The sequence below is a fragment of the Excalfactoria chinensis genome, chromosome 2 (genome assembly GCF_039878825.1).
Source record: "Excalfactoria chinensis isolate bCotChi1 chromosome 2, bCotChi1.hap2, whole genome shotgun sequence".
In the NCBI taxonomy this organism is placed as follows: Eukaryota; Metazoa; Chordata; class Aves; order Galliformes; family Phasianidae; genus Excalfactoria; species Excalfactoria chinensis.
This window is the reverse complement of record NC_092826.1, coordinates 61,920,546-61,933,655: the sequence shown is the minus strand read 5'-3', so window position 1 is coordinate 61,933,655 and position 13,110 is coordinate 61,920,546. Positions and strand designations below refer to the sequence as shown.

General features: G+C 42.9%; 1 protein-coding gene across 3 annotated transcripts in view; it reads right to left on the bottom strand.

Moving 5' to 3' along the window:
- Positions 1-13,110, bottom strand: part of EPB41L4B (erythrocyte membrane protein band 4.1 like 4B) — a 164,887-nt gene that overhangs the window by 59,472 nt on the left and 92,305 nt on the right. For all 3 annotated transcript variants that reach the window (XM_072327651.1, XM_072327649.1, XM_072327650.1), the window contains exons 16-17: positions 10,110-10,291; positions 4,569-4,684 (exon numbers count right to left, since the gene is read on the bottom strand). In XM_072327651.1, coding sequence (XP_072183752.1) covers positions 4,569-4,684; positions 10,110-10,291 — 298 coding nt within the window. The remainder of the gene's footprint in view (positions 1-4,568; positions 4,685-10,109; positions 10,292-13,110) is intronic.

The window sequence follows — 13,110 nt, the reverse complement described above, 5'->3', positions numbered from 1 at the left end:
ACTCTTTCATCCAAACAGTAAGTTTAATGCACATTTTTGGCTGAAGACTTCTGAGGAATCAAGTGAATGTTTTGTTTAGGGCATGCTCTTCACTGCTAGCAATCACAGTAGGTAGGAGGCAAGATTTTAATGATAACAGCATTGATATGCAGATTCTGAGTGCACATTAGCTATGTACAGTCAAAACCCTTGGTTTCCTGGGATGCACCTATACTTGCTAACATGTATGAAAATCTAGTCACTTTCACCTCCTTCTCATTAGAAAATATTTTCTTAATAATAATAAAGAATAATAATAAAGAAAAATAAAGAAATAATTTTCTATATGACAACTAATCATTATGAACAGACATCATAATGGTAACACCTTTATGATTATGTGTTATTCTTATTGGAGAAGAAGACTGCAAGCAGAAGCTGCATCTTTTATTAGAACAATATATTTGGAAAAAGAAACAAGCACAACAAATTCTTATTAAGCTGTCAGATACACAAGACATTCTCCATGTCAGCCATCAGTTAGTCTAATGAAAGACACAACTCTCAATAAAACTCTTGCCTGTATCCTTGAAGCAAACCTCTTCAGCTCCAGATATCAACTGTGTTTTATAAAATATTGCTTAATATTACTAGACCCTGCTTCCATCAGTGCCAAGCTTCATGACAGCATTACTGGGCTATGCTAGCTGTGTTTAACAGAGTATGTCCTCTAGTCAGTGCAAGAAACCAAAGACCGAGCAGGCCATGAGCTTTTCAGAGCCTCCATGTTAAGGCCTGCCAGACTTCCTTTGTACAGACCCCTCTTGTCTGCCTGTAGCTTTGTTTTCCTCGGTCTTGCTATAGCAGCAATCATTTTATATAGATAACAGTAACACAAACAGTTAATTCTTTATAGAAAGAGATATGACTAACAGAACGATGTTGTATGAAGCAACACAGGACTGGTATGGCAACAGAGGCCTTGTGAGGAAAAGGCACGAGGACGTGGCGAGAAGCACAGGTCTGGGATGGTAACAGTGAAGGCATAGGCTGGTGCTGGAGACCCCATGATTACAAATGAATGCAGACCTGGAGCTGAATGAAACTGTTTTTTTAGGGGCTATGAAGACAACAAAGGCATAGTAGCTAGCACATGTAAAGGCCACCAAGTATAGTAAATCGAGATGGGAAGTGAAGATGCAGATCAATGAAGAAAGACCAAGGTGTAAAAGCATGTTAGCAGAAAAAGGCCCCAGACAGATCCTAGAATGAGGATGGTGACATCATCATGAAAATCACATCCCTGCTGCTCAAGTACTCACCATAGCATCCCTTCTACCCTCCATCAGACCAAAGCCACCAACTTTAGGACCCAGAAGCACCAGAGGATGGTGAGCATAACACCAGCAAAAGGGGTAGAAACAATTTGAACTGTACCATTATTCTTTTTTCTTCTGTAATAATTATTCCCAGACTAATAATGATCAGACTCCACAGATTTCAGAAATCGTAACTATACATTCTTGATTTTATATCATATATACACGTGTATACATGTGCACACACAAAGAACAGAGAGGACAGGAAAAAATGCATTTCAAGGAAAGGCTTGCAGAAAAGAAAATTAGAGATACATTCTCAGCTGCAGCATTTGGCCCTGTCTCTCCCGGAGATTAAGAAATGCACCAGCACAAAAGGGCATGAAACACATGTTGAAATTGACTTTTGTCATTTAGTAGGTGGACAGATACGTCTACTGTACCAAACAGCTCTGGAAAAGAGATTGGACACATCCATTCATCATTCCCATGAGACAGAGTTTGCTGTAGCCAACAATCAAATTAATTAACTGCTGAATCTAATTTACCCAAATTCTCGTTAATTCTCCTCTGGGTTGATTATTAGACCTGACAAATTCCATCCCCAAAGCACTTTGCTTGAAAAAATAATAATTAGCTATGGGAAGAGAGCAAATGAAAGTTGGGACTCCACAATAGGTGTGGAAACCATTGCATTGTTCTCAGAAATAGAGAGAGCGAAGCTTCACAAGTGCTCTACTGGTTTTGTTTAAGCATAATTTTTTAAGAGGACACAAAACCAGGGAATAAAAAGCACTCAGTGGAATAGAATGCAATGGTGTGCTGCAGGAGAAATGTTGCAGCTTCACCTTTTTTCTCAGAAGCTAGACATACTGAGCACTCATTAAAACCTGTTTGCTGCTGGACTCAGTAGGTAGTCAACAACTGAAACCAAAGGAGGTTTAAGAAGGCCACACACTCAGTGGAAAAAACTTGTCAGAGTTCAATGCTCTTCAGTCCTGTCTAACTTGCCTTGCTGCTTTTGTGCTCAGCGGCATTTCAACCTGGGGTTAGCCCAACATTTACAGCAAGTCCTCCTTTCACCGCAGAAGCCATCTGCTGAGGTTGTTCCATGTTCTGCTCCAAGCTCAAAAACGGGTTTGTTTGTTTTAGCTTTACAAGCTCTGGGCATACATTTCTCTATTATCTAAGTCAGAAAATCATGCCTCAGGAAGGAACCACAAGGGAGGGGCCAAAAGAATTCAAAATGGTCACAACAACCCACTTGTAATAAGAGGGCTTGGTTGATGAGATACTTTCCAGCAGGGCGTTTTTCAAGGGCACATACAACTGTCAGATGGCTCAGAACAGTAATTTTCATAAATTTTGAGGGCCAAGCCTTTGCATTCACATACATGGTAACTGTTGTTCATAGGATCGCTGCCCAGCTCCTAAAATCAAATCCTCTCAGACTGGCAGCAGAGGGTTTTCATTAGACTGCCTGTGTATGTTGCCTGGCCTTCTGCAGAGCTTCTGCCAGAAGCAGAAGCAATTAGCAGTTCCTGGTGCTCAGCACAAGACATTTTCATCAGCTAAGCTTTGACTGATGGAAGTCTCAACACAGCAGACACTGGCTCCATTTGCTTTGGGGGCATTTATTGGGAGCACTGACTTGCTGTGCTACTGAGTTTTGTTCATTAGTACTTAAATAAATAATCCACCTGACTGTGGACAAGATTCTAGAGCTGTCAGGAAAACCCCCCAAAAATCATTAGTTATAGAAGAGCTGAATTCTCCCCTCACAGAGTTTCAGAAACAAAAAGGAGTGAGAGGATCAGAAGTCAGGCTTTTCCATTCAGAAGTTACAGGGATATTTTAGGAGGCAAATTGCATGGTATGGTGGAATATAGGACTGAAGTGTTTTAAGTTCTCTTTTAATGAAAGTAAAAAGGTCATTAATCCACTCATTTTGAGATCACAAGGGTACCTACCATTCAGATCAGCTGCTTGGCTCTTTTGCACAACACAAGCCAAACTAGTTTAACCACTTCCACATTATGGTCAGCAAGGAGAGAGTCCTCCAGCTGCTTTGCTTTAGCCCTTTGTAGATACCAGACTGAGCTGTCAGTAAGATGAATAATGTAGGACTATCTTTTCAAGCATGCTTTGGGCGCTGCACGTAAGGTTTCTGAGCTGGAGTTAAGAGTATCAAGAAATACAACTGAACTACAGTGCTCCTTTCATGTGATGCTGGATATTCACTGGATGAACCCAGGAGATGAAGAATTTTCATTTGGCAAACTAAGCCAGTGACTTCAAAACAATGCCTAATGATGCAGGTCATTGCCTCTTGACTCTTCAAACAGCTATTGACAAGGGAAAACCCAGTGCATCAGGGTTGACACAACCTAAAAAGTACCCTTGGTATAGAGACCAGAACAGGATCATTACAGCTTCCTCAACATCTTGACTTCAGTTACCTAGAATGTAGAAAAGATAATCCGATATCTGATTTTAACTTCCTTAAAGTTTGTTGAAATAACACTAATAATAAAAGGCTACCTGTGAAACCAAGATAAAATACTCACTTGAAATGACAGAAAAAAATCCAAAACGATTTTTTTTCTGTATTATCACTGGTGGGCCAGGCCCACCTCATTGAAATCCAGTAGCAATGTTTCATTGACTCCACTGGGCTCAGCTCAGGACTAATCCCAGAGGGCTTATTACAAACCAGAGGTGCTCTGTAGCTCTATCCAGACTCACCTCAAGGCATACTACAGAACAGGGTCAAGTGGATTTTGCCTCACATGGATACCAGAAGCCCCTGACCTGGCAGTCTCCGGTAGAAGCAATGAGACACAGCTGTTTTGCCACCCCTGCAAAAGTCCATTGATCAAACACCCACTAATATCAATTGCCAAGGGAGTTAACACAAACACTTCATGTAGAGAAAAAGCTTTCTTCTAGTTGTTTTTTTTAAATCACTTGAAGTGTTGTTATTTTTTTACAGCTCAAAGCTGCCTAGATGACTAACTCTTCACAACCAAATTAAAACTACATCATGACATTGTTACAGCAGCTTCTGAAACTCTCTAAAAGGTGAGGAAGGAAATTCTACATCAAAAAATGAAACCCCCATCCCACGAGATGGTGAGAGGTGATTAAAAGCAAAACAGTTACAGATGAATGTTGATTGGAACTGGAGGTGAAAAGCAGCAGCTTCTGCATATGAAGTGACAAGGGGCTCTCTGTCATATATATGTAAAAATACATATGTACACTCTATACCTTGTTCATGCTGACGTGCAGGGCTGGCCATGGTCCAACTACCTTCACACTCTCCGTTTCTATTTTCTTCAGATGAGAGGTTTCATCATAAAGAAGGGGAAGTCCTGAGCTCAATTCTAAAGAGATGCCCAAGAGAGAAAGAAAGAAAACACAGTCTGAAGGGAGGATACAGAAGAACAGCAGAGCAAGTCACTGAACTTTGTTTGAAAAGATAGAGGTCAGCAAATCATCTTCCCTGTAAGACCATCTAAAACCTTTCATAACTGTCATAGAATCACAGTATTGTAGGGGTTGGAAGGGACCTCTGGAGATCACCTTGTCCAACTCCCTGGCAAAGCAGTTTTCCTACAGCAGGTTGCATAGGAAAGTGACCAGGTGGATCTTGAATATCTCCAGAGAAGAAGACTCTACAACATCTCTGGTAGTTTGCTTCAGTGCCTGCTGAGTCATTAGGCCTGCTGGGTCATTTTTCCTTTTTCTCTTTAACAAACAATCCCTGCCCCCTTCCCCCTCCCCCCACCTCCCCAGCTCATTCTCTCCCACCCCTACGCTTTGGCAGGGCTTTTGCCAGCTTAAGGGCTAGGTTCTTCTTCCAGCCACCCCCTTACATTCAACAGAGTTGACACTATGATGCCAACCCCACTGGCACCAGAGAACTTATTTATGCGGCCAAGGCGCCTCTCTCAGAGCATGCGATATGAACAGAGATCAGAGTATAGCTTTTGGCTCCGCTCAGATATCTTTATTTATATGTCAGTCTCTTTAAGACTGTTGTCAGGAATTTGCTGTGCTTTGTCAACAGAGATTTTGAGCAAAGACAAAAGACAAGATTTTGAGCACTGACAGAGATAGACAAGGCAAAATATTTTTGAGACACTCCTGAAAGGACTCCACCAACATCTTAGGGATGGTGTGGGATATACGTATTTGCAAGTATTCTGAGAACAATGAGAGCTTCATTACACGATGATTTAATGAATCCTCGTCTCTTCCTGTATTTCTTTTTGCCATAGATTCTAGGTAATAATAGCTGGGAACAATTCAGTAGTCTCTGGAGTCCAATTCAAAGCCCAGTGAAATCAATAAAAACTTTGCACTGCCTGCAGTTCCGTTTGGATCAGTTTCTTAAGCTGTCCTAAGAATATTAAATATTGCTCACTCAAGATCTAATTCTACAGCTGTTTAAATATACATTAAGGGCTTTGCTGACTAGAGGCAATCTGCTAATGCCAGTTTAGAGGGATATAAGCAAAAAGCTGTCTTGGTACTGGTGAAACATAGTGGTAACAGTGGCCTAGAAGGGATTACGACATCAGCATTGACTTCCCATTGGTAGTCTCTCATCCAAAGCTGATGATGCCAGAGTTCAGCATTTCTGACATTGTGGTTGCTTCCATTGATATGAAACTGTGAATCTGTCTGACTACCACTGAAAGAACTACCCCAGCCATCAGATAAGACTACGTGATAATTCTTTTTAAAGATACATGGACGTTCTATTGCCTGTCAAGAAGGAACATAGAGGGAAAAAGTGCATTATTTGAAATATTCACTTTTACTGTGATTTAAAACTGACTTCTTAGATGGTTTTTTTTTGTTTTTTTTTCTTAGCCTTTTGACTCAACCTTGCAAACAGATAAAACATATATATATATATATATATATATATACATATATAAATAAAAGGCAAAAAATTGGCATTCATCTACTGAGTCAGCATTTGGTCTTGGCAAACCAGGCTTTCATTTCAAGAAAGAATCTGGCAGGATTGTCTTTTCACACAAAGCAACATCCCATCCTGAAATTCAGCTTGTATTACACCATCCCTTGCACAAGGACTTTTGCATCAAGCAGGTGAAGAATAAAGGATGTCTTCATTTTTTTTAGGTGATAACCTGCAAGCTCAGCCTGAGAGGCAAGCTGGGCCCCTTCTTCCCATTTGTCATTTTGTGCCGTAAAAAATCCAGGGGCTAACATGATGAGCTTGTTGGCAGCTGTTTTCTGTGACAGCCCCGGCTGCTGTGGGTGGGTTTGCTCATGTGCAGGTGGTAATCCATGTACAACGTTGCCGTCCCAGTTAGGCTCAGTGAGCAGTGCCGCCACGGCAAGGCTGCCTGCTGCTGAGCACAGTGGTCTCTGGTACAGTGACTGAGAGAATAGATGGGGAAAGGTCTGCTGCATGAGAAGATAGAATCTGTGCATTGTAGCTTTAAGGTGAAGGACAGCGCTGCAAATACCATAATTAGGCAGAATGCAGGAAAACATCTTCTGCTGAACTGCCTTCGCAAACACACGCCAGATTTATTTCAGCCAATTTTACTTCTTCCAGTAATCAAAGCAGACAAACGACTTGGAATGTGAAAAATCAGGCAGATCTAGCCTGGGTTTGTTTTCTGTAATGAAGTCCCCGGCTGTGTACTTGCTGTGAAACATGCAGCAGCATTTTAAAGGGAACCTTGGCTGGGCATACTGGCATTTGAACCACTCCTTTCTGTGCCCTGTGAATTGGCACTGAAATGTTGTAATTTATCACTGCATATCTATAAGGAGAAAATCCAGGCACCTTGTCCTCTCCCTCTATCACATGCTATGTACAGATGGGTGGGTCACTTCAAGTTCTACTTTGAATATGATTAAAATCACCTCTAAGCTCAGAGATGGGTCTGTCCTGTAGGAACTGAAACAACTAACAAAATGGAAAACCATCAGGTAGCCAGGCTGACATGCATAGCCTTGCCACTGTCAACCTCACAGGGAGGTTTTCATTTGGCTAGCATATTCCCCAAGTGGATCTTCTGGCCTTCCAAGCATGTCCACTTGAGGTATTTTGATCACAATCACTCTCTTCCCAAGAGTGTCCTTAGGCTAGTGACCACATACTTCCTAGAATCACTTTCCCATTGGAGAACCTTTCATACGGCCTTCAGCCAGACACAAGATCCCATGTCCCAGTCCTTATCTGGACCCCATCTGGACCCCTGAAAGCATCTCTCTCAGCTTGTGTGTTTCTGGTCGGTCCCACAGTGCCATACGTGCAGTTGCAGAGAGGTGGCTGACAGCCAAGGTGTTGGAGCTTCCACCCCAATGCACATAGGCATAGCTTTGATCCAGAGTTTCCAGGTTGGTTGTCCCATCTACACCATCACCACTCCAAAAGCACAAGCAGCAGCCTGAGCACACCTGCTCTCTCACAGAGGGCTGCCTTTTGGGGGGAATCAGCTTTGTGCGACAGGCAGAATGTATGGACACAGGGCTCTGGGGGGCTGTGACATGGTCTGCTTTGAGGTGGCTGGCTGGCAGTCAGGAAGCCAACTTAGAAACTGGCACCACAGTTCCTCTGCAGATGGCACTCATGTTCCTTTGTGCTTCCTCAGGGAGACCAAAATTTGGGCTGCTTTGGGAGTACGGCAGCTGCTGGGCAGAGCATGCAGGGCCTCTGTGTCAGAGTAGCATCCTGGGTGCAGGAAACATGATCATAATTATTACCTTTCCCAATAGGGCAGGGCTGTAGGAATTGGAGTCTGGCCCTGCTGTAGCACTGCTGAGGCACAGGCTGATGGTCTGGGGGAGGTGTGGGAGCCTGGGCTGTAGGGAAGCCCCAGGGACAGAGGCCTACAGTGTCCTCAGGGCCCAGGCCCTCAGCAGCACTGCTGCTGGCACTGGCTGCATTTCCACTGGCATGCTTCACTTCTAATTTAGGAAACAAAAAATAGAGGCTGGCACAGAGCCATGGGAAGGCGTCTGGCTCCTGCAGCACCAGGCTGACAGGCTGCATTGCAGCCTTCAGCCCCACTTCATCAAGCAGGCAGCACCCCTTTCCCAGGGGAAAGTCCCACCCCAGCCCCACCCCAGCAGTGCCACAGCAGCATTTTGCCTTCTGCAGATCCTCTAATGTGTAGCATTCAGTGCATAAGCATAGAGGACTACAGAAGAGCTACTGCAGTTTGCTGCTAAGGGAGTAGATTCTTCTAAAGCCCCAGCAAGCAATTCATATTGCTGCTTAGGACTTGTTCTTCAAACACCTGCAATGCCTTCCTTTTGTTTCTCATGCTTAAAACTGTCACCTCCCTCTCCTTGGGAATGAAAACTAAAGAAAAGGTTTCCAGGTTTCTGACACAAAGTTCAAATAAAACTTCTGCACTGACAGGTACCTGTATATAGCTGCTAAGGGAGGAAAGCCAGGAGCCAAGAGCACCCAGTACTGTCCATGCTGACATCCCGGCTACAGGCTGAGAGTTTCCCTAGCAGATACCACTGAGAATGATGCACAAAGCCAAAACATGGGCAAAGGAAAAACTCAGAATACCCCCGAAGTAAGGAAAGTAATAGGTCACACTTTGTTTTGTTCATCTTCTGAAATCCTTATTCAGTTCCAGCATCTCATGCACTGCAGAGTGCTGAGACTATCAATTTGGAGCACAAGAAACAGGATTGCTCAATGGCAGGGATGTTTTTCTTCCAGTTTTTGTGCAAACCTACAAACATCTGGCCAAGCTATGCACCTTTTACAAGCCTGTACACGTACAGCAGTCGAGATGTATGTCTGAAATCCCCAAGGCTATATCAGAAACAAGCAACTTTCTCTCCTCTTTGCTTTCTACATGCCCAGAGCAAGTGAGCGTACTCCAGTGGTGGCAGCTGGAGCTGAGGGAATCATCCACATTACCGCCAGCCAAGGTGATGCCAACCACTGGGACCAAAGCCAGTACAGCAAAGCGAGCCCTTCCTACTCACCACAGAGAAAGACATCACTTGTCTCAAGAAGAGCACCAGTGATGCAGAAGACAGTAAACGCCTAGGCATGAAAAGAGTGCTTCTGATAGACATCTCTCTCTGTCTTTTTGCCAGTGGTTTACATAGTTCTTTCTTACATAGGTTCTCAGGTATTTCTGAGCTTTTGTTCTTTCTCCCTGGCATTTGGGTGAGCCTATGAATGGGAATGCATCTTTGCCACCGTTATTAAAATCTATGGCATTTGCAGAAGTTTTCTTAAAGAGCCAAGAGAGCCTATTGCACTGGACTGGACTCAGCCTCAATGTAATATTTTTTCAGCTACTCCTCCACAGCTGTGGACCCCACTACCAAAACAGAGAGCACAACGGTGTTTGCCCAGTGCTGCTTGTGCCCAGACATGAAAGCAAGAACCAGATCCAAACAACAAGGGCTGAAGGCCAGCTGGGGTGATCAGCAACAGAATGGCAGATGAGGATAGGTTTGTTATATTATAGAGATAAATAGTAACAATGAAAAAATAGCCTGTGCCAAGCAGCTAGAGACTCAGTATCTGTGACTAATTGGATATTTGTTCAGCTGCAGAACACCAATCTAGCACCAAATCCCACAGTCCCATAGCAAAGCCAAGAAACTGTACATCTTGTCTCGTTTGCACATAGTACCAAGCTAGAAAATAACAACAGGAAGTATATTCTTCACGGAGGAAAAATGACACGTGTGATGTTATTCTTTCCTTCGCCTCCTTGCCAGAGACAAAGACTGATTACAGCACAGCTACTGACATGACACTGACAGCAGTAGACTTACTGTTTGGGTTGGGAACTCCAGAAACAATGTCTTTGCTGTCGGGAGCAAGGGCGCCATAGTTGGCGTGGTGGTGGTGATGGCGGTGGTGGTGGTGGTGCCTCGCAGGCATTTTTGCGGCGTACGGTGCTCCGCCATTCTCCTCAATGTTGAACTGGTGCAGATCACTGTTGTTCAAGGGATAGCTACAAAATAAATGCGGTTCTAGTTAGAGTGGGAAACAGAAGGATAAATTGTACTCTTGGAGAGAAAAGAGTGCAAATTTCATCAGAGGAAAAAAAAAAATGTTTTTGGTTTTCTTTTTTTTGGCAAATATATTTTTTAATGACTTCTATACTTTTCTTTTAACAGGAGTGTCACTGGGTGAGGAAAAAGGACTCCTCTGCTTGTTTGACATGACTTCAGTGTAAGAATTCTTTTTGATTTTGCACGCTGCACAGGCTCTGCTGGAGTCTTACACCGAGTTAAATTCCAACTGAACTATGGAAGATGACTCACAAAAACATCAAAATTTGTTCTGCAGGAATTTGCAATTTCACCTCCAATAGGAAAAAGGTCAGGCAACAAACAATAACTCCTTTAAAGTGAAACTATCAGAAAAGGAAAGCAAAGAACAGTCCTTGAATGGACTTTATACCCCTGTGAATGTTTAGGGCTACAAAATAATGGTGAAAAGGCTCCATGAAAAATTACAGGACTTAGGAAAAAAATGGAGAAAGACCCCATTGGAAAGAAAAGGTTTTACAGGCAACAGCACACAGGATAGCACTTGGTCCAAAAGGGATCCCATCTCTGCTGGTGAGTACCTTTTGTTGTTGTTGCTGTTGTGTAGGTTTACTTAGGAGACTAAGTTGTCAGTCTACAATACATGGAGAAATGGAGACATTGACATTTTTACTGATCACCTCCAACTCAGATGTGCCACGTGACACTACTACTTCAGTAGTTTCAATGGATGCTATTTCAGCTTATTGTCTGAAATGATGAGGAATGCCTAGAAATATGCCAGCAACCAGAAAAAGATTGACATAATTTCACACAGACACTGCAAATGACTTGGATGTACTCTCCTCAATGGACTGTTTAAAGCATGTATAATATTTTAACTAATTCTGCAGTATTGCATTAGACAACAGTTGCAGTAAATCAATTCATTCCCTGCACCCCCCCCCCCCCAAAAAAAAAAACAAAACAACCCAGAAGCAGCCCCTGTCCATTTGGAAAATGCTAACAAAATTATCTCTCCACCCACATGAGTATTCATTTTGCTTCTGTTACCAACAGTAGCTGAAAAACTGACAACATGGCATAAAGACAAACAGAATAATTAAAGGAGCAAAGAATGAATTATACCTAGCTACTCGCTACATATGTTCTCTGCAGACTACTTACTGATTCGAAGCAAAATTAACAAGTCATCTGGACACACACACATCTGCATCATTTCAAAGGATATGCTGAAGCGTGCAACTCAGTGCATCATTAGTAACGACTGCTTTCTTAGCAACAACTGACAGCATGAGGTTTCTGACTGGGTAGCAATTGAATAATGCTTTCATGCAGGTTACTTTTTTGAAAGCAGGAGGCGGGGAATGGAAGGCTTTGTGTATTCGCCTTGGCAGGTTCCCAGCTTGTAGCAAGGACTGCCAATAAAGGCACTTCTGATGCTCCATTTGCCTCAAGGGAACAACACAAATAGGGGTCACATACACAGGGAAAAGCTTTGGTGAGCTCAGATAATCCAGGACAGTCTTTTGAAACTGTACTATATCTTCACTGTTATAACCAAATTAAGCAAGTGCCTACTGGGGAAAAATGGTACAGGCTAATGAGATTGAATACTAATAGTAACAGCTCCCCTTCAAGCTCTTTGGATCGAAGTGACATTTTTTTGACAGAGAGAAGAGATGGTTTTGTTCACAGAATGAAAATACTAACAGTTTGGGGCTGGAGTCTCAGCACATTTTGCTTATTCTAGTCTACGACTCAACATTTTTCAGGACACAAAACCCCATGCATTCAGGGGTTGCTTTCATTTCACTGGATGACAGGTTTGCGTAGCAGATTATTTACCAGTCTTTTCAAAACAAATAAGATCATGCTGAATCTTTACATTGACTCCTCGTATTGCTTTGGGCATGAAGTAGCTCCCATGCTGAAATGGGAATGACATGGGCAACTGAATGAACCAAATAGCTCTGGCATGATTATGAATTTGCACTGAGTTCTCTAGATATATCTCTTGACTCTCCAGACAGGAGAGCTCTCACCATGTAACATGCAGGGTGACCTTTACTTCAAAGAAGTAAAGAGCCCAACAAAGCTGCTGTTCAGGTGTGCACTGAAAACCAAACCCACGCAGCTCACTATGATGGGCAGCCCCCTGCTGAAAAAGCTGGCCCAGCTAAGAGGATGCAGTCATCTGCTCTCTTCTGGGGCTGGCAGCAACTGGCAGATATGGGCACAAGCTCATCTTGGCACTAAGTTATCTCTTGCATTTCCGATGGATGTGGGTTTGGGCGAGGAAGACTTCACATCCACTCCCTCCTTCCCACCTAAGAGTTCTGTACAAACACACTCTAGGTTGGTGAGCCATCAAGAACAGTGCTTGCAGCAGCCTCAGATCCAGTGTGCTAGAGAAGCTTGGCAGTACCCCAAAAAATATATTGAGTAGTCCAAATCCCTATTCTGTGTACTCTATACTGCTGAATTTAGGAGTACATTAGGCATTGTAGTATAGTTGTTGCAAGATGGTATCTAACTGGCATCATTGTGGCATCATTTAGCAGTGATGTCACATCTATTATCACTAATTTCAGTGTTCTCCCACTATCTTACATCTAATATCTTGACACTTTTCCCACAAGGCATCTTTCTGCCATTAACATTCCTTTTTACTGCTTGTTTCTATCTGACTTACCTGAATATGTACTGTGCTCACACATCCTTCTCCATCCACTGATACAAGAAAATCAGACCATATCATACTCCTTTCAGGTTTTCA